Source organism: Antechinus flavipes, chromosome 4, assembly GCF_016432865.1.
Source record: "Antechinus flavipes isolate AdamAnt ecotype Samford, QLD, Australia chromosome 4, AdamAnt_v2, whole genome shotgun sequence".
NCBI classification, from domain to species: Eukaryota; Metazoa; Chordata; class Mammalia; order Dasyuromorphia; family Dasyuridae; genus Antechinus; species Antechinus flavipes.
The window spans coordinates 382001525-382024448 of NC_067401.1; the positions used below are offsets into that span (position 1 = coordinate 382001525).

The following is a 22924-nucleotide window of genomic DNA, read 5'->3' on the forward strand; positions in this document are numbered from 1 at the left end:
AGGGGACAGTAGTATCATAGATTGAAGACTTGAAAACTTCTTAGTGTCTCTAGGGGTTCAGGAAAGGTCTCATACTCTCATGTTTAAACAGTCTGAAGCAGAGGTAAGGAAGGAATACACAGGATCCATGCAGAATCTTGTAAGAATTGTGCTAGATATGTTTAACCTATATTGGGTTATTTCTTGTCTAGGGGAGTGGGCAGGTAGGGAGGGAAGGAAAAAATTTGGAAAAAGATTTTGTGAAGATGTGTATTTAAAAGTATCTTTTCATGTATTTTGAAAAAGAAAAAGCTATTATTATTTTTAAATTAATAAATAAAAAAGAATTGTATTAGAAGTGTTCAAGTCAAGAATGAGCCGAGGTATTTTTTTCAGTAGAAAAAAAATGGAAGCATCCAGTGAGATCTAGCTAAAAAAAAATTTCAGGACATCATGGAATGGCATATTATTGTGCTATAAAAAATGACACATATGGCAAATAAAGAAAAACATGGAAAGACTTATATGAACTGATATAAAGTAAAACATGCAGAGCCAAGAAAAAATATATACAATGATTATGACAATATAAATAGAGATAACCACCACCACAAAACAGTCAAAAATGAATATTGCAAAATTACAAAGTACAAGTTTGGCCCCAAGAAAAGGATATGAGAAGGTAGCTTCTCACTATTCATTTGCAAAGTGTAATGGGCTGAGGCTTCAGTTGATGCACTGAGGTCCCAAGCACGTGAGGATAAATAGTAATTAGACCATACTCTATTAATATATATGCTTGGAGAAAGAATGGCCCCCGGCCACTCTTTGTGCAAGTTCTGATGTATTGATAGGAAATGATGTTTTTGGTGGGTAGAGGCAAGGGAGTGGAAAGGGAAGTGGAAGGAGAGACTGCTGGCTGTTGTCTTGACATAGCTGCTAGCAGTGCCATTGCAACGGCTCTTCATCTCCAATTCCCCTCTGCTAGCTGGCTTCCTGTCGCAGCTGCCCATATTGCTATCGCAATCCTTTTTCACCTCTTCACTTCAATAAAGATTGGAGATTTTCCCTTAACCTGAATTCATGACTCCAGCTGATTTTAAATACACAGTCATCACAGCAAAGGTTGAAGAAGGGTCCTCCACAGACTAAAAAAATGATACACACTATCAACTTTTTAAATTAATTTCGCTGACTTTTGCTTTCCTCTTTTTAAAAAAACCAACTTTGTTACATAAAACTGTTTTCTGGGAGGTGGAATTTGGAAGATACAAGGAGAAAATTAGGCAAGGTTTAAAAATATATATAGAGAGAGATAAAATTTTATTTTAAAAGAGGATGATTTTTGACTGACATAGAAAGCTGAGGACTTCCAAAAAGGTTTTTTCAAACTATTTGAAAGGCAAGAAGAAGATTAAAGAAGGGACAGGACCACTGCATGAATAGACTGGCAGTATTAACAAGCCGTGGTAAAAACTGTTATTAATTATTTTTAATTATAGCTTTTTATTGACAGAATATATGCATGGGTAATTTTTCAACATTGTCCCTTGAACTCATTTCTGTTCCAACTTTTCCCTTCCCTCCCTCCAACCCCTCCCCTAGATGGCAGGCAGTCTCATACTTGTTATACATGTTAAAGTATATCTTAGATACAATATATGTGTGCAGATCCATACAGTTCTCTTGTTGCACAAGAAAAATCAGATTCAGAAGGTAAAAATAACCTTGGAAGAAAAACAAAAATGCAAGTAGTCCACATTCATTTCCCAGTGTTCCTTCTCTGGGTGTAGCTAATTCTGGCCATCAGATCCATTGGAACTGAATTGGATCTTCTCTTTGTCAAAGATATCCACTTCCATCAGAATACATCTTTATACAGTATTGTTGTTAAAGTGTATAATGATCTCCTGGTTCTGCTCATTTCACTCAGCATCAGTTCATGTAAGTCTCGCCAGTCCTCTCTGTATTCAACAGAACAATAATATTCCATAACATTCATATATCACAATTTACCCAGCCATTCTCCAGTTGATGGGCATCCCCTCATTTTCCAGTTTCTGGCCACTACAAAAAGAGCTGCCACAAACATTTTGACACATACAGGTCCCTTTCCCTTCTTTAATATCTCTTTGGGATATAAGCCCAGTACTAATACTGCTAGATCAAAGGTCATGCATAGTTTTATAGCCCTTTGGGCTTAGTTCCCTCTCCAGAATGGTTGGATCCATTCACAATTCCACCAACAATGCATCAGTGTCCCAGTTTTCCCACGTCCCCTCTAATGTTTGTCATTATTTTTTCCTGTCATCTTAGCCAATCTGAGAGTGTAGTGGTATCTCAGAGTTGTCTTAATTTGCATTTCTCTGATCAATAGTGATTTGAAATACCTTTTAATTTGAGTAGAAATAGTTTCAATTTCATTGTCTGAGAATTGTCTGTTCATATCCTTTGACCATTTATCAATTGGAAAATGGCTTGATTTCTTATAAATTAAAGTTAATTCTCTGTATATTTTGGTAATGAGGCCTTTATCAGAACCTTTAACCTGTAAAGATGTTTTCCCAGTTTATTGCTTCCCTTCTAATCTTGTTTGCATTAGTTTTGTTTGCACAAAAGCTTTTTAACTTGATATAATCAAAATTTTCTATTTTGTGATCAATAATGATGTCTAGTTCTTCTTTGGTCACAAATTCCTTCCTCCTCCACAAGCCTGAGAGGTAAACTATCCTATGCTCCTCTAATTTGTTTATAATCTCATTTTTTATGCCTAGATCATGAACCCATTTTGACCTTATCTTGGTGTAAGGTGTTAAGTGTGGCTCCATGACTAGTTTCTGCCATACTAACTTCCAGTTTTCCCAGCAGTTTTTGTCAAATAGTGAATTCTTATCCCAAAAATCGGGATCTTTGGGTTTGTCAAACACTAGATTGCTATAAAAACTGTCATTAATTAAGAAAGATTTAACTGATTTTGTTTCTGACCCCCCCCCTTTTCCAAAGAGAACTATGAACTGAACAGTCTATGAACTGGGGAAAATCAATAATATAATTTGAGGGACTAAAAATCCAAAAAAGTAATGAAGTATCACATCATCTAGCTATCCATTTTTGTGGGATCATGTAAATAGGCCTAGATGAACTACATTTCTGATCAGTGAGATAACTCTTGCAAATATGATTCCTAAGTCAATAATCTCTGAATATTGGGGAGGAAAAGGAACATTCTACAGGCCTAGAGAAGGGCAAACTTTTTATCTTTCATCAAAAGAAAGAGCATGGCTTCTATAGATTATGGATTTTTCTTTCATCCCTGACAAAGTTCTAGATTATATTATTAAAAGGAGGGTTTGTAAACATTTGGAAAGTCATTGAGGATTATTAAGAATGAGTTATATAGGACTCACCTCATTTTCTTCATTGACAGAGTTAAGTGCACCTGTCACACTTTAAGGAAGTCAGTGATTTTTTAAAAAGAGGTACCATACACACCATTACTTATAGTAGTACTTTTTTTTGTCATAACAAAGAACTAGAAACAAATAGCTGCCCATCCATTGGGAAATCACTAAAGAAGTTACAATACATGAATGAAATGTATTATTATTTTTAAAGCTTTATATTTTCAAAACACATATATAGATAATTTTCAACATTCACCCCTGCAAAATTTTGTCTTCCAAACTCCTTTCTCCTTTCCCCCATCCCCTTTTCCAAGTGACAAACAACCCAATTTGTGCCAGACATGCTCAACTCCTCTCTATACACCTCCATAAGTATTCTGCTGCACAAGAAGAATCAGATCAAAAAGAGAAAAAATGATAAAGAAAATAAAATGCAAGCAAATGACAGCAAAAAGTGAAAATGCTATGTTGTAATCTACACTCAGGTCCCACAGTCCTCTCACTGATGGCTTTAGATGGCTCATTGGAACCTGAATGATCTCACTGTTGAAAAAAAGCCATGTCCATCAGAATTGATCATCACATAATCTTGTTGCTGTGTACAATGATCTCCTGGTCCTGCTCATTTCACTTAGCATCAGTTCATGTAAGTGTCTCCAGGTGCTTCTGAAATCATCTTGCTGATCATTTCTTACAGAACAATAATATTCCATAATAATGAAATGTATTATGAAAACAGGTGAATTCAGATGAGCATGGGAAGATTTATATGAACTGATACAGAGTGAGGTCAACAGTACCAGGGCAAATATATATATACACACACACATATGAATGCAACAATGTAAATGGAAAAAAAAAACAATAAAATAGAATGAATGCTGAAATTTCAAACTTGATCCCAAAGAAGGGCTATGAGAAGATACTATATTTATTTATAAAAATAGGAAATTATGGGTAAGGAATGCTTCATATAATATCAGACTTGGTTGAAAGCCTGGTTAGTTTTGCTGTACTGTTTATTTTTCTTCCTTTTTAAAATTAATTTTTTCACCCACTGGGGTGGTACAATGGGGGAGTGTATTGGAAAATATAAAACAAAAGATATCAATGAAATTTTTAAAAAAATCAACTTCATACAACTACAGGACAGAGGAGATTTCACTAAACAAAATTCCCATTAAAAATCTGGGGGTCCCAGTGGGCTATATGTGTAATACATATGATATACATATACATATGTAATATATGATAGATGAAATCACTGAAACCCAAAGAATCTGAGTGATTACTACAAGTCTACTTGTTTGAGAGGTGATCAGAAAACAAAGAAAAACACAAGGCAATCCTCAGTTCCATATGGCCACCTTCTGTGACAGTGGTAGAATAGTGAGAAAGGGGGCAGAGGGTTCACAGTTTTTAAACTATGTATGACTATAAATTTATCTGTTGGTCTCCTAAACAGGAGATCTTTGTCCAGTGACCATGCTTGTCCAGTGTACTATTTATAAGAGGAATTGAAATACATCAAAGTTGACATTTTTACTATAAAGGACTGAAACTAGAAAGCAAAAGGTAGTTGTATTTAAATGAAAGGATGGCTCCAAGGTTCTCCTTGGAGAGACAAATAAAAAAGTTGGTGGAGTTGATTTTATTGTGCATCCAAGGGCAACAAGAAATATCATTTCATGGGTCATTTGATCATTTTAAATTGCAGTGCTCGGGATAAGCCTTTGCAAGAAGACCACCAAGAAAATAAAACACTGCAGTTTATGTTCTAACATTTGTTGCAGAAAATGAAAAGATTGAGACATTCTGAAGAGCCTAGTAAGATGCTCCAAATTAAATTTAAAACTACTTTTGTATTTGATGAATTCAATGCAGAGGTGGGAATGGGGAAAGAAAGTAGAAAACGTTGGAAAATATAATTCAAGAGTAAGAAATGTGAGTGGTCAAAAGCTTTTAGGTTATTTAAAAGACATATCTATAAAATTTAGCACTTGGCAAAGTGCCTAGAATTTAGTAGGTATTTAATATGCTTACTGATTGAGTTACTATCTATTGTGGTCTTTTTTCTTCAAAACTAGAGTCAGAAGACTCTACATAGAAAGCACCACATATCATTAAAATGAAATTGGTTTTATTTTAACAGTCAGAAAATGAGATTACTGATGTGGGAATCATTTCTGAATCGCTTGTTTATGGACAATCAGATTTCAAAATTGTTGAGATAATGATCAAAATCAATATCTAAGTATAAAAAAAAAATAAGGCAAATATATGGACTTCAGTTGAAGCAATGGCAACCTGAACTATTTAAATAAACTTTTGATATGGAAAATGTGAAATAGAAGAAAAGACAGTAACATAAACTGAGGAGGTTTAACTGAAATAAATAAATTGCCACAAAAATACAAAATAAATCAGAACCTTCCCAGTCATCAAATGCTTAATTTCTGTGCTAGTAGATATGCCAATCAAGGACAATGCTAGTTTAAAAAATTAAAAAGAAATTTGTAAGAGCTTATAGAAAAGGATGGTGGTCAGACAATAAGAAATTTTGCTTGACAAAAATATTGAGAAAGGGAAAGAAAAGTTCAAAGAGAGCTTGGTGAGGAGCATGAGTCCAAATTTAGTGCTCTATTGACTTTAATACCAAGCTGCCCCATAAATCACATGTTTGGGGGAAAACATACATTATTTCTTCAAGTTTTTAATTTCATTTAATGAGTATCAGCTTCTTTATCTAATTTTTAAGTTTTATATTATTTTTATTTTACTTACAATCAATACAATTTTTATATCTTATCATTAATAGCTCATATTTGAAATGTAATATGTCTTAATGGATGGAAAACTTTCCTTGTAGTTGAAAAAACCTGAGTTCCAGGCTTTCCTCTGACTGCCTCCCTGATCTCTAGGCAAATTAATTATTCTCCCAATGCCTTGATTCAACTCTCTAAGACTATTAGTTGCAGAGTTACCAATTTACATTGGTAGAGAGGGTTTCTTCATCAAGATTTCCCTGAAATACTGTGTATTTATGAAATCAATGTGTTTGGTGGAAAAAACAAAAACAAAAAAGTATGTTTATTTAAAGCTTCAGATTTTGCAATATTTTCCTTATCACAAGGCTGTGAGGTCTTCAGTCTAGCATATTGTAATGGAAAATATTCTAGATTAAGAATCAGAAGGCCTAAATGTTAATGTGATCTTTGGCTTTACTCCTTTTAAAACACTTTGCTTCTTCTTTGTGACTCAGTTTCCTCATCTATAAAATGAGAAAATTGGACTTCATAAGATCTAAAATGCTACAATTCTATTCCCTCTATTCAAAGGAAGAGAAGGAAGAAGGAAGAGGTGAAGAAGGAGGAGGAGGAGAAGGAAAAGAAGAAGGAGGAAGAGAAAAGAGGAGGAGAAGGAAGAAGAAGAGGAGGAGAAAAAAGAGAAGTAGGAGGAGAAGGAGAAAGAGGAAGAGAAGAAGAGGAGGAGGAGGAGAGGAGGAAAAAGAGGAGGAGGAGGAGGAGGAGAAGAAGAAAGAAGAGGAGGAGGAAGAAGAAGAAAAGGAGAAGGAAAATGGACAAAAGCAGCCCTCGAATTCACATTCTAATGGGGAGAATAAAAAGAACTAATGTAAAGATTGTAGAAAATATAGAGAACCTAATGAAAAGAACTAAGTACACAGAAGTTATGTAAAGGAAATGGAGATTATCCTCAGCAGTGAAAGATATTCTCTGATATTTCAGGGCAGGAATTGAGGGACCTCTTTGGTTTCCTCCTATTTTCAGCTCCCTGAACCATCATTCCTTTTCTCCCATCTCTCTCTTCTTCCTACCCCTTTCACCTTCTTTCCTACAGACAGACTCTCTTGCCTCTTGGTGTTAAGTCAGTGAATGCAAAGATACTGGCGACAGCAAATGTGTGCTCCCGGGCAGTAAAAGGTACATTAGCCCCTGTAATGTTCCTAATGCCAACAACTCTACTTCCTCCTCCTGTATTTTTATAGGGATATAAATCAGGTGTTACTATTCCTGGGCAGACAGACAGAGGAACTGCCAACTGGATAAATAACCCGTGCATTCATTTGGAAGTTATCTCAGAGTTTGTAGCAAATGCTAACTGATGACCAGGGATATAATCAGAACAATGCAATCCAATAACCCAATAAACATTTATTAAGTTCCTACTGTGTGCCAGGTGGCATCTAAGTGATGCAGTAAATGGAACACTGGGCTTGGAACTAGGAAGACTCATTTTCATAAGTTCGAATCCTGTCTCAGACACTAGCTATGTGACCCTGGGCAAGTCACTTTATCCTGTTTGCCTCAGTTTTCTTAGTTGTAAAATGAGCTGGAGAAAGAAGTGGCAAACCACTCCAAGTATCTGACAAATGGAGTCATGAAGAGCTGGACATGACTAAACTGAGCCTGGCACAATGCTAAGCACTGAGGATACAGTTAGTAAAAATAAAGATAGACCTTGCCCTCCAGGGGATTGCAGCCTAAGTGGGAGAGACAACATATATACTATTCAAAGTTCTGAGACAAGGACAGGCTCATGATATGTAGAAAGCTAGATAGAGAAGCATAGTCTCAATTTATGGCTCCCAGGAAAGGCAGCAAGGATATGTGGCCAACTTTCCTTTTTGAAGAACATGATCTTTGTGGGAATCCATCGTCCAGTTTCTTCACTGGAACTCAGCCTGGGCCAGTTGTAATGTAGGAAAGAATGTTGAGGTCATCCATTTCTCTCCAGATGATGACAATCTGGACAAAGAGAAAAGCAACAAGTTAGAGAGGAAAGTGCTCTGGGTTTGGAAGCCCACTTTTGGAAGTGGATTATAATTCTGACACTTACTAAGCCATATGATCATGGGCCAGCACTTTATCTTTGAGACTCATTTTTTTCCATCTGTAAAATGGAGATAATAATATGCATGCTACCAGCTCACCGAGAGTAAAATATATTAAGACTGTGAGCTTTTTCTTTAGGGAGGGAGGAGGAGACATTTTTTTTTTTATGATTTCATCCTTGTGAGGATCTCCCCAGAGGCTAACTCCCATTCCATACAGATTAAGACCTGTTTTGCAATCTATAGTCTTAGAGAATGGGGAGGGGGCACCCCTGAAAGGTTAAATAACTTGTTTGGGGGCACAAACCAGGCCTGGACTTGGATCCAGCTCCTCTTGGCTTCAAGGCCAATTCTCTTCACTATTATTCAGCATGAATATGAGTTGTTACACTAAAAACAAATGGGCAAGCTGGTATGTGTTCTTTACTGGCAGACCTTGATTCCTGAAATAGGTCTGTTCCTGAACTACTGGCATGCTAATTGAATTTGTTTAAATGAAATCTTCCCTTTCCTTTCATTTCTTGTTTCTTCAATTATACTTGTTCTTCAATTTGAAGTGACATCTTAACTTTCAATTTCCCAGGTTTCTCTTCCTGTCTCTTTCTCAAAGAGCTGCTTTTCTATGGGGAATAATTACCCACCTCCTCAGTAAAACCTCTCTAGACTTCTTCAGTGCTTGAAGGCCAAGATCTCCCATTGCCTCCAAGGCCATCTCCACTCATCCTGATCTACAGCTTGCCATTGTACTTCATTTGGTTCTGGAGAACACATTGAGACTGATTATTTTACACAGCCCTCCCTCACTCAAATTCAATTCACTTCCAAGTCAAGACATCACATCATCCTCCTGATGTCATTGGTCCTCTTTGAAAAGGATAAAAAATAACAAATTCTGAGAATTTGTAGCATTTAGTTACCTACAATCTTCTATTGTTCACCCTTATTTTTATGGATATATCTTTTGTTCCCAAACAGGCTAGGTGATCTCCAAGGTCTCTTTCAGCACTGGAATTAAGTGATCTGTGTGCTTTGAAATGCTTTGGGGACAGAGAGTAGAGGTTTCTTTGGTACTCCTCAAATTACAGCTGTAAGCTGGATTTATGTTTTCTACTTTCTCTGTACTTCCTGTACTAGCTACACAGTAGATGCTCAAAAAAAAAAATCAACAACCCATTTATTGATTGACTGATAGAATTGTTGTATTTGCTTTTGAGGGTCAGATCAGCATTTTAAAAAAAGCTATTTACTAGCTATATGACATATAGCTATTTACATAGCTATATGAGCCTCTGTCATTTGTAAAATGGAGTTAATATCTATGAAGGGTAAGATTAATTGACACAATGTGTGTAAAAGATTGTAACTATAAGGGACTATGTGTTAGGCTTTTTTTTTTTACTCATTATTTTGGAAATTTGGGTTTTAATTGTGAATTTTCTTTAAACAGGCACATCTATATTTATTGACAAGATTGTCTGCCTGGTTACAATTATACCCTTGGCAGGTTCTAAATAATCTCTTTTGCCATCTGAGCCTCTGTTGAAAATGATATAACAGCACTATGCAGTGTCAATGTCAAGAAAGGTGACATTTGATCAGTTATTCTGTGTGTGTGTGTCTATCTCTGTCTGCCTCTCTGTCTGTCTGTCTGTCTGTCTTTCTCCTCTTTCCTTCTTTCTAGTGGAGGAACTCATCAGTTTACACACATACATACACAATGAATTTTCTTAAATCCTCTGCTACTGCAGTTTAGTCAGTTACATGATGCAGTGAATAGAAAGCTTGATCTGGAGTCAGGAAGACCTGAGTTCAATCTGACTTCAAACACTTATTAGCTGGGTGATCCTGGACAGGTCACTTAATTCCTATCTGCTTCAGCTTTCTCAACTGTAAAATGGAGCTCAGGATAGCTCTTTATTCCCAAGATAGTTATGAGGATCAAATGAGATAATATTTATAAAATACTTAGTATAGTGCCTAGCACATAGTAGGTGCTTTATAAATGTTTGTTCCCTTTCACTTCCCTTCTCTTCAAAGCTGTTCTACTCTATAGTTCGTGCTCTTCAAAGTTCTACCAAAATTTAAGCACAAGTCAATGACAGCCTGTGTTTTCTCCGTAGAGCCAGACTATCTAAATATAAATACTCTCATTGTGAGGTGACTGACCATTAGAAAACACTTTTTTAAAAATCTTAATAGCCCCTAAATGAGACAAAAAAGATTCTCATCTATAATCTGATCAGCACAAGACTAAAGGAAGCTTTTATTTACTGTGACAGGGACACAATGTTTGTGCTTTTACTACATTTTAGGAAGGATCTTGTTAAAACAGAGCACATTTAGAGCAGAGATCACTAACTTTTTTGAACCTTCCTGGAAGTCTGTCGAAGCCTATAAACTTCTATTATAAATTCCTTCTAGGAGTAATGTATTTTGTTTTGTTTTTGGAGGTAATTGGGGCTAAGTGACTTGTCCAAGGCCACACAGTAAGTATCTGAAGCTGAATTTGAACTCATGTCCTTCTAACTTCAAGGCTTGTGAAAATAATGTTTAGTTTGGTTTTTATTCATTATTAAAATAAATACAAAATTTCAGTGAGGGGCTAGTAAAAATAAAAATGTTTTTCTTCTCTATATAAAATTAAAATTATTTAAGGCAAGAACCCCTGATTTAGAAGCAAAAACAACCAGGATAATAGAAGACTTCAAGATCACACATATGAGAACAGTTCAAAGGAATGAGAGCCCTTCAGCATGAAGAAGGGAAGAATTGGGGCATGGGGCAGTCTTTGAAAATTTGAAAGTCTGACAGAGAAAGGACTAATTTTGCTTTGCTAAGTCCCAAAAGGTAGACCTTTAAGCATGGGAGAAGCTTCAGGGAAGCAGATTTAGACTTGATATAAAACAATTTATAACAAACAGAGCTGTTCAAAAGTGGGGTGGACTGTGCATGAACAAATGGGCTCTCCCTCTTTAGGGAGACTAATGTCTGGACAAAGACCTGTCAGAAATGTTCCAGAGTGGATTCTTATTCAGGTATTGGCTGGACTCAATGACCTTCCAACAAAGATTTCTTCACTTATGAAAAGTTGTGATTTTTTTCCTTAATAGTTGTGATCCATTTATTAAAAGAAATGATTGATTAGGCATCTGCAATGGTGACTTTCACACCTGGTTTAATGCTAATAGAAGAGATCTGTCTTAACAACTTCAGAAGGACTGTGCAAATCAATAAGGCCTTTGTATATTCTCATCTGGAATCAATCCCAAATCTTTGATTCTTCATCTCAAGGAGTTTTTCTGGTGATTTGAAGTGTCTTAGTGGGCATTCAAACAGATTTCTTCACTTTCAAGTTCACTTTGGCTCTTTTATTTGGATCAGTACCCACTTTCTCTAGTGATTTCATTGCAGGGTAAGCTGCTTCAGGTCAGTGAATGGTCACTTCATACACCATAAGTGTCTTGCTGATATCTTTGAATGCCATAGCAATAGAGGGGCTCCTTGACCAACAAGAATCCAGAAAGATCTATCATCTGAACATTGGTCCCCACAAATCCCAAAACTCTCTCAACCAAAAGCACGCACAGGATGCATCACAGATTCTTGAAAAAATTAATATTAGCCCCTAGTTCCATAGTCCCATATGGCTTTCAGAATACCTTCCTCAAGACAATCCCAGAAGAGATAATGCAAGTTTTATTTTCCCCATTTACATGAGGAAATAGGTGCAAAGAAGTTTATCCAAAGTCACCAACATGATTAATATAAGAACCAGACTCAAATACATTGAAATTTCCATGTCACCAGACTTATTCCCCGGAATATTCTGTCTCTCTGGATCTCTGTTTCTTTGACTTTGTCTCTGTCTCTGTGTCTGTCTCTTTCTCTGTTTCTATATCTCTCTCGTCTTTCTGTGTATCTCTGTCTTTTTTCTCAGAAAACTGTGGTGCAAAAAACCTTGCCCAAAGTCACCCAGCTGGTTAATATAAGAATTAGACTCAAAATACATTGAAATTTCCATGTTCCCAGACTTACTCTCCAGAACATTCTGCCTCTCTGTGTCTCTGTCTCTGTGTCTCAGTCTCTCTGTCTCTTTCTCTGTCTCTATCTCTCTGGTCTTTCTGTGTATCTGTCCTTTTTTATATATAAAGCTTTTTATCTTCAAAACATTTACACAGATAATTTGACATTGGCCCTTGCATAGCCTTGTGTTTCAGATTTTCTCCTCCTTCCTCCCACCCCCTGCCCTAGATGGCAAGCAATTCAGTATATGTTAAACATGCTAAAACATTTTAAATCCAATATATATAAATATATTTATACAATTCTCTTGCTGCAAAAGAGAAATCAGATTAAAAAAAAAGAAAGTAAATTTATCTCTTGTCTTTTTTTCCTCAGGAAACTGAGGTTCAAAGAACTTTATCCAAAGTCACCTAGCTGCTTAATATAAGAGCCAGACTCAAATACATTAAAACCCAATTCCCAGACTTACTCCCCAGAACATTCCAGGTGCCTCAACCCCCAATATTCACATACATTCTTCCCAGTCCTTAGTCTATTCTGATTACTGTACCTCAATATCTTTCTAGTCTATTTCCGCGTGCTTCTAGCCTTTCTTCGTCCTTCCAGTTTTCTCCCCAAATCTTATGCCCCACCCCACCACTTAGCCCAGTCTTTACTCCTTGCCCCCTATATCCCATTATTCACACCCTCAGTCTTTGTAGGGACCTATCAAAACAGCAAACTTCTCCCCATCCCCATCATCTTCCAGTCCCCCTTGCCCACCTCTGCCACCTGGGGAGGTCATTAGAAATGCCATCCATTTCTCCAAAGGGCAGAAGATACTTTATTGAGCTGTCTCCCCTTCCAACCAGTTTCCAAATTCATCGGTGATTTCGGGGGGGCCTGTGCGTCTATCTGCCAGCGGCCAGGTGTCCCTACCTGTTGGACAATACATCATTCCTCTGCTTAAGTGACATAAGACAACTCTGTTTGCTTTTCAATGCGCGTTCGCGTATTCAGCAGGCTACCTGGTGTTGCGTTTCAGGAGCGGGCTGATGTATCCGCGCCCCCCTCGACCTTCTCGTCCTCCCACCCACGCCCCAATCCCGGTGTACCCATGATTGATACCCCAATCACTTCACTCTCCGAGCCTTCTCTTGCAAAGATGTCAGTCTCGCCCCCGCCTCTCGCTGCGGGAGCCAACCAGGGGAAGGAGGGGCTGTTCCAAGATCCTATATAAACCAGCCCAGCCCGGGCCAGCCCCGCCCCGCAGGAGCCCCAGGAGCCCCAGCTAGTTGCTCTGCCAGCTGCGGAGCGCGGACTGCAACAGTGGGTACCCGGCAGAGGGCTCAGCTGGGTGAGAAAGCTGTGGGGATAGTCCCTTCGGGAGGCAGGGAATTGGAGCTGAGCGCTGGTGGGACAAGCTTCTCAAGGAAAGTTGGGGGAAAGTGGCATTTCGGGGTGGAGATGGCTTCCTTTGCCTCCAGCTTGCTTAACACCTCGCTCATTAATTGATTATTCTCCGGGTACCTCGTCCTTCCTTATCTTTCTTGAATCTCCAAGTTCATTCCCAGCTTCCCCTTCCCTTTTTGAACCATCACATACACACCCTGTCTCTATTTCTACCCTCCATCTAATTTCTTTTTGTAGCCTTTCCATCCCCTTTACAAACTTCTTCCTCTCCCTAATTTCCTTTTTTCCCTTGACAAGCAGTTTGTTTCTCTTATTTCAGTCCACTTTTGTCCCATTTAAACTTCCGACCTCTTTTCTTTCCATTCCTTACCACCTTTTCACCTCGCACTCCCCCAAACATCTTCCCCTTCCCTATCTCCATCTCCCTCCTCTCCTTCCTTTCATTCATCCTCCCGTACTTCTCCAAACACCATCCCATGGATAACTTTTCTCTCTGGACTGTCAACAGCACCCCATGGAGCTCCCCTTTACCCCTAAACGCCACCACACCCTGGCTGGGTCGGGATGAGGAGGTGGCCAAAGTGGAGATCGCGGTGCTAGCCACCATCCTGGTGCTGGCCACGGGGGGCAACTCGGTGGTGCTCCTGGCCCTGGGCTGGCCGGGCCGCAAGCGTTCCCGCATGCACCTGTTTGTGCTGCACCTGGCCCTCACCGACCTCGGGGTGGCGCTCTTCCAGGTGTTGCCCCAACTACTGTGGGACATCACCTACCGTTTCCAGGGCTCTGACCTCCTCTGCCGCGTGGTCAAGTACCTCCAGGCCCTGAGCATGTTTGCTTCCACCTACATGCTGCTGGTCATGACCTTGGACCGATACCTAGCTGTCTGCCACCCACTGAGGACCCTCCACCAGCCTAGCCGCTCTGTCTACCCTCTCATTATTGCCACCTGGCTCCTGGCTGCGGGTCTCAGCCTCCCCCAGATCTTCATCTTCTCACTAAGGGAGGTGAGGCAAGGTACTGGGGTGCTAGATTGCTGGGCTGACTTCCGCTTCTCCTGGGGGCTTCGGGCCTACATCACATGGACCACGCTGGCCATCTTTGTCCTTCCTGTGGCCGTACTCATAGCCTGTTACAGCCTCATCTGCTATGAGATCTGCAAGAACCTGAAGGGCAAGACTCAAGCTTGGGGAGTGGGAGGAAGAGGCCACAGGGCTGTCGGGAGAGGGGCTGCCTCGTTCCAGGCTCTGGGAGGGGCCATCCAGGGCCTGCCGGCTCGAGTCAGCAGCATCAGCACCATCTCCCGAGCCAAGATTCGGACTGTGAAGATGACCTTTGTCATTGTGTTGGCTTACGTTGCCTGCTGGGCGCCTTTCTTCAGCGTCCAGATGTGGTCAGTGTGGGATGAGAACGCCCCTGATGAAGGCAAGTGGGTATGTGTGCTGTTGGGGGTGGGGGGCCGAAGAAGCTCCTCCCCTGGCCTTGCCTCACCTTGAAGGAAAAGCTTTCTTCCAAGGCAGAACCAATGGCGTGGGGGTGGGGGGTGGGGGGTGTGTGTCTTTCCAAGGAACAACCAAGGATTTATTGCATGGTTTGTGAGAGAACCTAAATTGTTTCTGCCATTTAAGAGTGAGGGTCAGGGAGGGAGTAGTTGTAGTCTGAGCCCTAAACACTCTCTTATGTTGCCGAGGAACCCTGGGAACACAGCTCTAAAGAGACTTTCCTAAGCTTGGTGGTCTGGGGAAGATAAGGAATGGGGAAAGGAGAGATTTCATCTACATTTGGGGAATGCTAAATCTTCATTGAGCAATATTCAGAGACATCTCTGCTGCTCTGGAGAGAAGTCTGGGAGGCTGTGGATTCTCGGTGCATACTGGTGATTCCTGGTCACCAGGATGAATGATGATATTAATATTCAATGTTTCTATGTCATGATTAAGGTCTGCAAAGTCCTTCACTAGTATCTCAGTGGCTGCTCACATCAGCTGTGAAAAAGGTACCATTTTGATTCCCATTTTATAGATGAGGAAACAGATGCAGAGAAGTTAAATGACTTGGATAAACTCATACAGCTTAACAAGTCTCTGAGGGGAGTGGAACGCCCCAGGCTTTTTTGATTCCTAGTTTAGTGACCTATCAGCTTCACCTGAACTTACTTTCGGTTCTTGTCAGTATGTACAATATAAGTCCCTCTATGGAAAACTTGTGTAGGATTCAGCAGCTATTCTCAAGAAACCCTGGGAAAGAAACTTTGAGAGCTTTTCAAGGCCTCTTATAAATCAGAATGGCAAAAACACTGAAGCTGGAATTGGAAAACCTGGTTTAATCCTGGCTGCCCATTGCTAGCTATGGGAATTTGAACAAGTCATGTAACATCTCAGATTGTTTCTTCATCTGTAAAATAAGGGAGTTGGACTAGGCAGTCTTTAAGGTTCCTTCCAGTTCTAAATTTTAGATGCCCTTTCTCTCCCAAACTCGAGAACTGACCTCCAAGGAAGCCAGAGAGGATCATTTAGTTTAGCAGTGTCAAAATAAAAAATGATAGGGGGGAGGACTAAATTATGTTACATTAAGATTTCCCTGAGCTGCATATTGATTTAGAAAACTAAATATCATTATTATCTGTTTTATATTGTGTTTTTACTTTTTTTAATAAAACATTTCCCAGTTACATTTTAATTTAGCATAGGCAGCTCCAACCTAGGGTTTGACACTTTTGATTTAGCTCATGATCTTCCTCTGCCTCCTTAGGAAAGGTGAAATCACATAATGGAAAGAGCAGGATACGCATGTGATCATGAGTCAGTCACTTTGCCTACCAGAGCCTAAGCTTCCTCTTCTGTAAAATGGGAATGATAATGCTTTCAGTTGCTGCTTCACAGAGTTATTGAAGCAAGTAATTTGTTAAGTCTCAATGCATTGTAAAGAAAAAGAGAGAGAGAGAGAGAATTCAAACATCCTTATTAAAAAAAGAATACTGTGGAGTCAGTATTCTGAGTTTGGAGGGCATGTGGTGGGAAAGGCAGACTTCAGTCACACAACAGTTTCATAGGAGAATGGAAAAAGTGTCTTCTTCCTCCTCCTTTCTTCTCTTCCTTCTCCTTCTCCCTTTTCTTTCTCTTCCTGGAGAAAGAAATGGCAAATACCTCCAGTGTCTTTGCCAAGAAAGCCCCAAATGGGGTCATGAAGACTCAGACAGGATTGAAAAATGACTGAACAACAGCAAATTTACTATGTATGTGTCAGCCACTGTGCTGAGTGCTAAGAGAAAAGACTACATTAAGTATACAAGACAGTCTCTTCCCTCATTAACTGGGGAAGGCAACACATAAAAGAGAGTGAGAAGGGGCTAAAAAATCCTCAGAGCATAGAGGAGATAGCTGCTGAGGAAATGGAGAATTCCAGAGTGGGAGTGAGTGTTACATGAAATCTTGGTTCAGGCTGAGAACTCATTCTAGGAGGATGCTTCTCCAGGTTGGTTAATACTTTGATGAGGATGTGGAAAAGTCCAAATTAGAGGCAGGAGGGCCATTGCCCTGATTCCTCCAAACCTATCTGTGAAAAAACTCTCATCTTACCAGACCCTCACTCAATATGTTGGGGATTCTGGCAAAATAAACAAATAAACAAAAAGCACATAAAAAAATTCCTATCAGGCTATCCAATTCCCTTCATCTTTGAAGACATATCAGTTTCTCTCTTCTCTTATCTCTCCCCTCAATTTAATTTAACTGATCCAAAGCCAAATACTACCTGTCAAGTGAAAGTGTTTGTATTTGGCAAATGTTGATTTTGGCAATGCTCAGTAAAATTAGCAGTTGATTGTACAGTGCACAGAACATTGGAACTTGGAATCAGGAAGACTCATCTTCATCTTCAAATCTGGAGTCAGAGAATTGCTAACTGTGTGACTCTGGGCAAGTCACTTCATCCTGTTTGCCTCAGTTTCCTCATCTGTAAAATGAGTTGGAAAAGGAAATACCACTCTAGTATGTTTGCCGTGAAAATCTCAAACGGGTTGGTTAAGAATTGGACATGACTGAAATACTACTTGCTACCACCATCTAAAAACTATATGGAAATATATATATGTATGTAATACATATATAAATGTTATATATTCACATTTATAAACTATCTAAAACTGACACACATATGTATATGTGTATGTATGTATTCATGTATATTTTATGTATGTGTATGTGTATTATATATGTGTTATAGATAAATATAGGAACTCCACTATACTGTTATTATATTAGAGTATCTTATTTGACTTCACTTTATACTTCACCATATTAAAAAGAGTGTTGGACCTGCAGTCATAGGCCAGGAGTTCAAACCCCAGCCTTGCTACTTAGTTCCTGTATGACAATGGACAAGAGGTTTCCCCAATGTTAAAATGAAAGATTAGGTGACCTCTGAGGTCTCTTTCAGCTCTCCTATGATCCTAGACCAGGCTGTGAATCTAGACTCAGCCCTTATTAGCTAGAGAAACCTCAGTTTCCTCATCTATACAATGGGGATAATAGTACTTGCTCTTCTTATTACTATGGAAATGTTGTGAGGAAGAAACTTTGTAAACCATAAAGCCATATATAGGATGTTCTCTAAGGCTACAGCTTAGAATTGCACTGAGACTTTGGGAACATCCTGTATAATTGGGGATTGTTAAATTTTTTTGAAAGTCGTCATTATTGTTTGTACTGGCCCCAGACTCTGAGAGTCCTGGCTCTTTTAATAATGATGATAATGATAATTGACACATCTTCCTTTGTCCCGGCATATAGTAGGGATGTAATGAATGCACCTGAATGACTCTTAGTTTTGCAAAGCTCTGTATGTAAGTTATCCCATTTCATCCTCAAAACTCTCCTATAGATAGATGATATTATTAACCCCATTTTCAGATGAGGAAGCTGAGGCTGAGAGAGACAAGACTTGCCCCGGATCACCCAGTTTATAAGCTTCTAAGGTAGGATTTGGCCCCAGACCTTGCCTACTCCACCACGGCCCCCTTTGAATCTGGCTGACTTGGTGTTTCTCCTTTGGCAGACTCCACCAATGTGGCTTTCACCCTCACCATGCTGCTGGGCAACCTCAGCAGCTGCTGCAACCCCTGGATCTACATGTGTTTTAGCAGCTACCTGCTGCCAGCTCCCATGAGGGACCTCTCCTGCTGCGGGCAGCCCCAAGCCAGATTGAAGAGACGGTTCTCCAATGGAAGCCTCTCCAGCCGACGAGCAACCTTCCTCACCCGCGTCAGCCACCCTCCTCACCTGAGCCTCAGCGGGAGCCCCCGGCCGGAGGAAAACCTCAAGGAGTTCTTTGCACCCAATGAAAATACCATCGTTGAGACCAGAGCCCTCTAGAAGAATCCCCAAAGGGACCTCTAGAGAGCACCCTTTGGTTTGGGGGGGATCTTATGTGGTAAAAGTAGGAAGAGGAGGAGGGATGGATTAAGAGAGACCCCTCTTTAAGGTGGAAATGCTGGCTGGGTCACCCTGGTCCTTAATTAGGGACATCCAGGGATCCCATGTTCTTCTGGGGAACTTCAAACACAGGTGCATGTAAGGTGACCAGATGTGACTGTGTCTTTGTCCTAAGAGCTCCTGCTGACTCCTGTGACCCATGCTGGAAGCTCGAGGTTTAGTACTGTAGAGCAGAACCTACCATCTCCTTTGCTGATATTTCAGAACTTCGAGAATCTCTGTTTGGACTGAAATAGCTCCTTCCCCCACAGGTCACAAACCCACTTTAGCTTGGTTGACAGTCTCTGAGAAGTGCTCTGGCTATAAAAAAAAAAAAAGCATTATTTGGGGATCAAACTGAGAATATCCTTCTCCAAACTTTATCCGGATCATAGATATACAAGCTCTCTCTAGGTCTGTCTTCACAAATTTTCTACACTGATGTATGGGATGCTCAGGGGGACTAGAACTTTTGGGGCGAGGTCTGCCCACACCCATGGCAGAGCTGCTTTATCCACCTTTGTGTCCACCTGGCACTGAACCTTGGCTCCAAGGAGCTGTAGCATGGACAATGGCCACGTCCTGGTAAACCTTCTCAGCAGAAAAGCTAAGAACAGCTGCTGGTAGCCAAGGAGATGTCTGTTCTGAGCATGTGAAATCTTCCCCAGTGGAATGGACCAATAAGAACAGTCTGTTCCCATGGCCACAAAGCAGGCTGAAGCAGGCATTATGGAGTGCTTGGAGCTTGGTTAGACCCTGAAGATCCCCAAGTCATCCACTGCATCTTGACTTTTGTTCTGCCTCTGGTCTTTGATGACTCTGGAAAGGAGAATGAGGCTGAGGATTTCATGCAACTGTGTCTCACTTAAATTCACTTCATTCAGGAACTAAGACATCACCCTGTAGTGTCATTTGACTCTGCTGGAACGCCCTTCCAGAGCTTGTGTAGACTTTGCTTCCCAGTCATTTGGAGGTGCCAGCGGAGGAGGATGTTAATGTGTCTCTGATCAACCCCAAACTTCAATGGTGATGGGAGATCCCATTGTCTCAGAGCCAAAATTAGAGATCCACCAAGGAATGTCAGACTTAATGGTGACCAAAAGACCAGAACAGTGGTGTTGGCTCTTGGCTGTCACTATGAGAATTGTGCTTTTAAAGTTAAAAAAAAAATTATAGGGTATTTTGGATCTGGAAGGAACCTTAACTTCTATCAAGTTCAAGGCCTTTCCTTTTACGTATGAAGAAACTGAATCACAGAGAGGATAAATTTCTTATTCAGAATCCCAGACCTGGTAAGCATCTGAGATAGGATTTGCTGAATCCAAGTCCAGCATCCTTGCTACTATTCTGTACTTTTGGGAGTTGGTAAAGTAAAGTGGAAATCAGCCCACTATGAAACTGCTTGAATTTTTTAGCGACGGGATTTATAACTGAAAGGGGCCTTAAAGACCAGAATCTAATGTTCTTATTTTGCAGAGGAACAAAACGAGACCCAGAAAGGTTACGCAAGTCATCTGTGGCCTTTGTGGGATTTGAACCCTCCTCTTCTGTATCCAGATACAATCTCTTCTTTTTACTGTACTATACTGAGTTGGAGGTGAGGAACCTCCTTGGAAGTGGAGGCAGGGATTGGAGCCACTCAGGGAAAGAAGTTTATAGGGGCCCTGGGGGCCTGATGAAGAAAGGAAAATAAAGGGGCCCAGAGGCTCATGTTGTGGCAAGATCTCTGCTTTTGTGGGCAGGACATATGAATTCAAATCTCAGTTTTGCTATTTACAACTGTACCTGTGTGACCACAGACAAGTAATTTGCTGCTCTGAGACTCATTTGTAAAATGAGGTGGTTGGAACTTTAGCGTTCTCTTCTAGTGAACTACAAGTAGAGATTTTTAGACCTCTGTTCTAATGGCTTTGAGGAGCAGTGAGGGAGAAGTAATGATGATGATTTAGCTTTGGGAGCTGTATCCCTGTCAGGGGGGGATTTGGTAAACACAATAGAGAAAGAGAAGGGTTTCTTTAGCTTGTGTCAAAAGAGCCTTGAGCTGAACCTCTTCTACCTGCTTTATGCTTGTACCTAAAGGGACCTGGGTTACTGCCTCCTCTGGGTCTGCCCTGAGTGAGCTCCTTAATCCTAAAACAGGGGGGTCTAGATCCTAGCCCCAGAATCCTGGATAATTGTGGAACCTCGTGGTTCTTAAACCAATCATGAAGGAAAAAAAGACATTGTGATTAAAGATAGGTGTGGCCTTTGAAAGGTCAATAATGATAATGTATAGTAGAGATGTACTAGGATACCCTAATCTACAGTAGAGAACAATATTTTCATAGTAACAACTTTTTGTTGTTAGAGGAGTGAAATAGCAATCTTGGCCCTGTCAGCAGCACTGATAAATTCTAGCTTCTGCAGTGGTCAGATTGCCCACTTTTGCCTTAGGGCAAGGATTCTTAGCCTGGACCCCTCTGACAGCCTCTGAAGTCTTGTAATTCTACATATTTTATTTTATAAATTTTAAAATGACATTCTAAGAAGAGATTCAAAGGAAAATCACTTACATCGAAATATAATTATCAGAATATATTTTTTGAAAACCAAGTTCATGAAGAACTGATATCTCTACACAGGCTACTGTGAAAGATGAGTCTTTGACCTTTCTCTGCTCTATGCTAGCCTACCCGCTTATGGCTGCTGTGAATTTTATTAAAAGAGAATCACCCATTCTGCCTCTAAATACAATTAGAAGCTCCTGTCTGTTTGGACACAATCCGCTCCTCCACTCTCTCTCCCATCCCTTTCCAATAAGGTTTTGATTACAGATGGTATTGCTTTGTAAATAAAATTAGAGAGCTTTACTGCCAGTATCACCTCAGATTTTATTAAAAATTTTTTTAAAGGTTGAATCCATTTTATGAAGATCCATGCATTTAGAGAGAGAAGACATGGGTGGAAAGACTGGGTGTTTGAATCCCTCTCCCTCTCTCTGTTTCATTTTTCTAATTTGTAAAATGAAAGGATGTACTAGATGACCTTTAAAGTCTCCTCCACTTCAGACATTGTGTGACCCTGTATCTGTGAGCTCTCCCAGAATCTTCATCTAAAGTGTGCCTTCAGTCCCAGAGACTAGCCTTTTAGTTCTGTAGCTTCCATCACCGTGGTTTGAGACAGTTTTCACATGTGCTCATTAATATGTAATCAATCCCCTTCTCCTTCCAATCATTTTGGTTATTTTCTCTCTTGTCTTTGCCTATATTTAATTGAGCCTTTGAGATGACTTTTGACCCTCTCCAGACTTCCCAAGCTGCCTTTCAACAGCATTTTCCTTTTTAGTCAAAAAATTCTGAATTTAATGACTGTAGGTAAATGGGTCTCATTCCTAAGAGGTGTAATTTAATCACTCTAGAACTAGAATAACTGAGCCTGTCATAACATAATTCAGTTACCTGAAAATAAGAGGCTCAAGACCAAATATTAGAAAGTCATAATTCTGTCTTCTAAAGTGTCCCTGTGCCATTATAGGAAATACATTTAGTATGTGTTTTTAGAACTGGAAATTACTCATCTAAATCAGGATAGTTATATTCGCTCCTGGCAGCAGACTACAAAATTCCTTAGAGGGCTCTAATCTGAATAATAATGATAATAATAATCTGAAATTGTACTTGGAAAATGTTTAATAGATAAATAAAAATACAGGATAACATGTTAAGTAGTTTCGATTGTCTCATTCTTCATGATCCTATTTGAAGTTTTCTTGGCAGAGATAATGGATCCATTTCCTACTCCAGCTCATTTTACAGATGAGGAAACTG

General features: G+C 39.8%; 1 protein-coding gene across 1 annotated transcript; it reads left to right on the forward strand.

Annotated features, from left to right (window-relative positions):
• Positions 1-13675: 13675 nt before the first annotated feature.
• On the forward strand, positions 13676-19019 carry AVPR1B (arginine vasopressin receptor 1B). The gene is made up of 2 exons (XM_051996760.1): positions 13676-15072; positions 18703-19019. Exons 1-2 carry the CDS (start codon positions 14127-14129, stop codon positions 19017-19019), a joined length of 1263 nt encoding a protein of 420 aa, XP_051852720.1. The 5' UTR covers positions 13676-14126.
• The last annotated feature ends 3905 nt before the right edge of the window (positions 19020-22924 follow it).

Coding starts and splice junctions, on each gene's coding strand:
- AVPR1B (XM_051996760.1), top strand. CDS start 14,127: ATGGATAACTTTTCTCTCTGGACTGTCAACAGCACCCCATGGAGCTCC. Junction 15,073..18,702: donor TGAGAACGCCCCTGATGAAG/GCAAGTGGGTAT, acceptor CTCCTTTGGCAG/ACTCCACCAATGTGGCTTTC.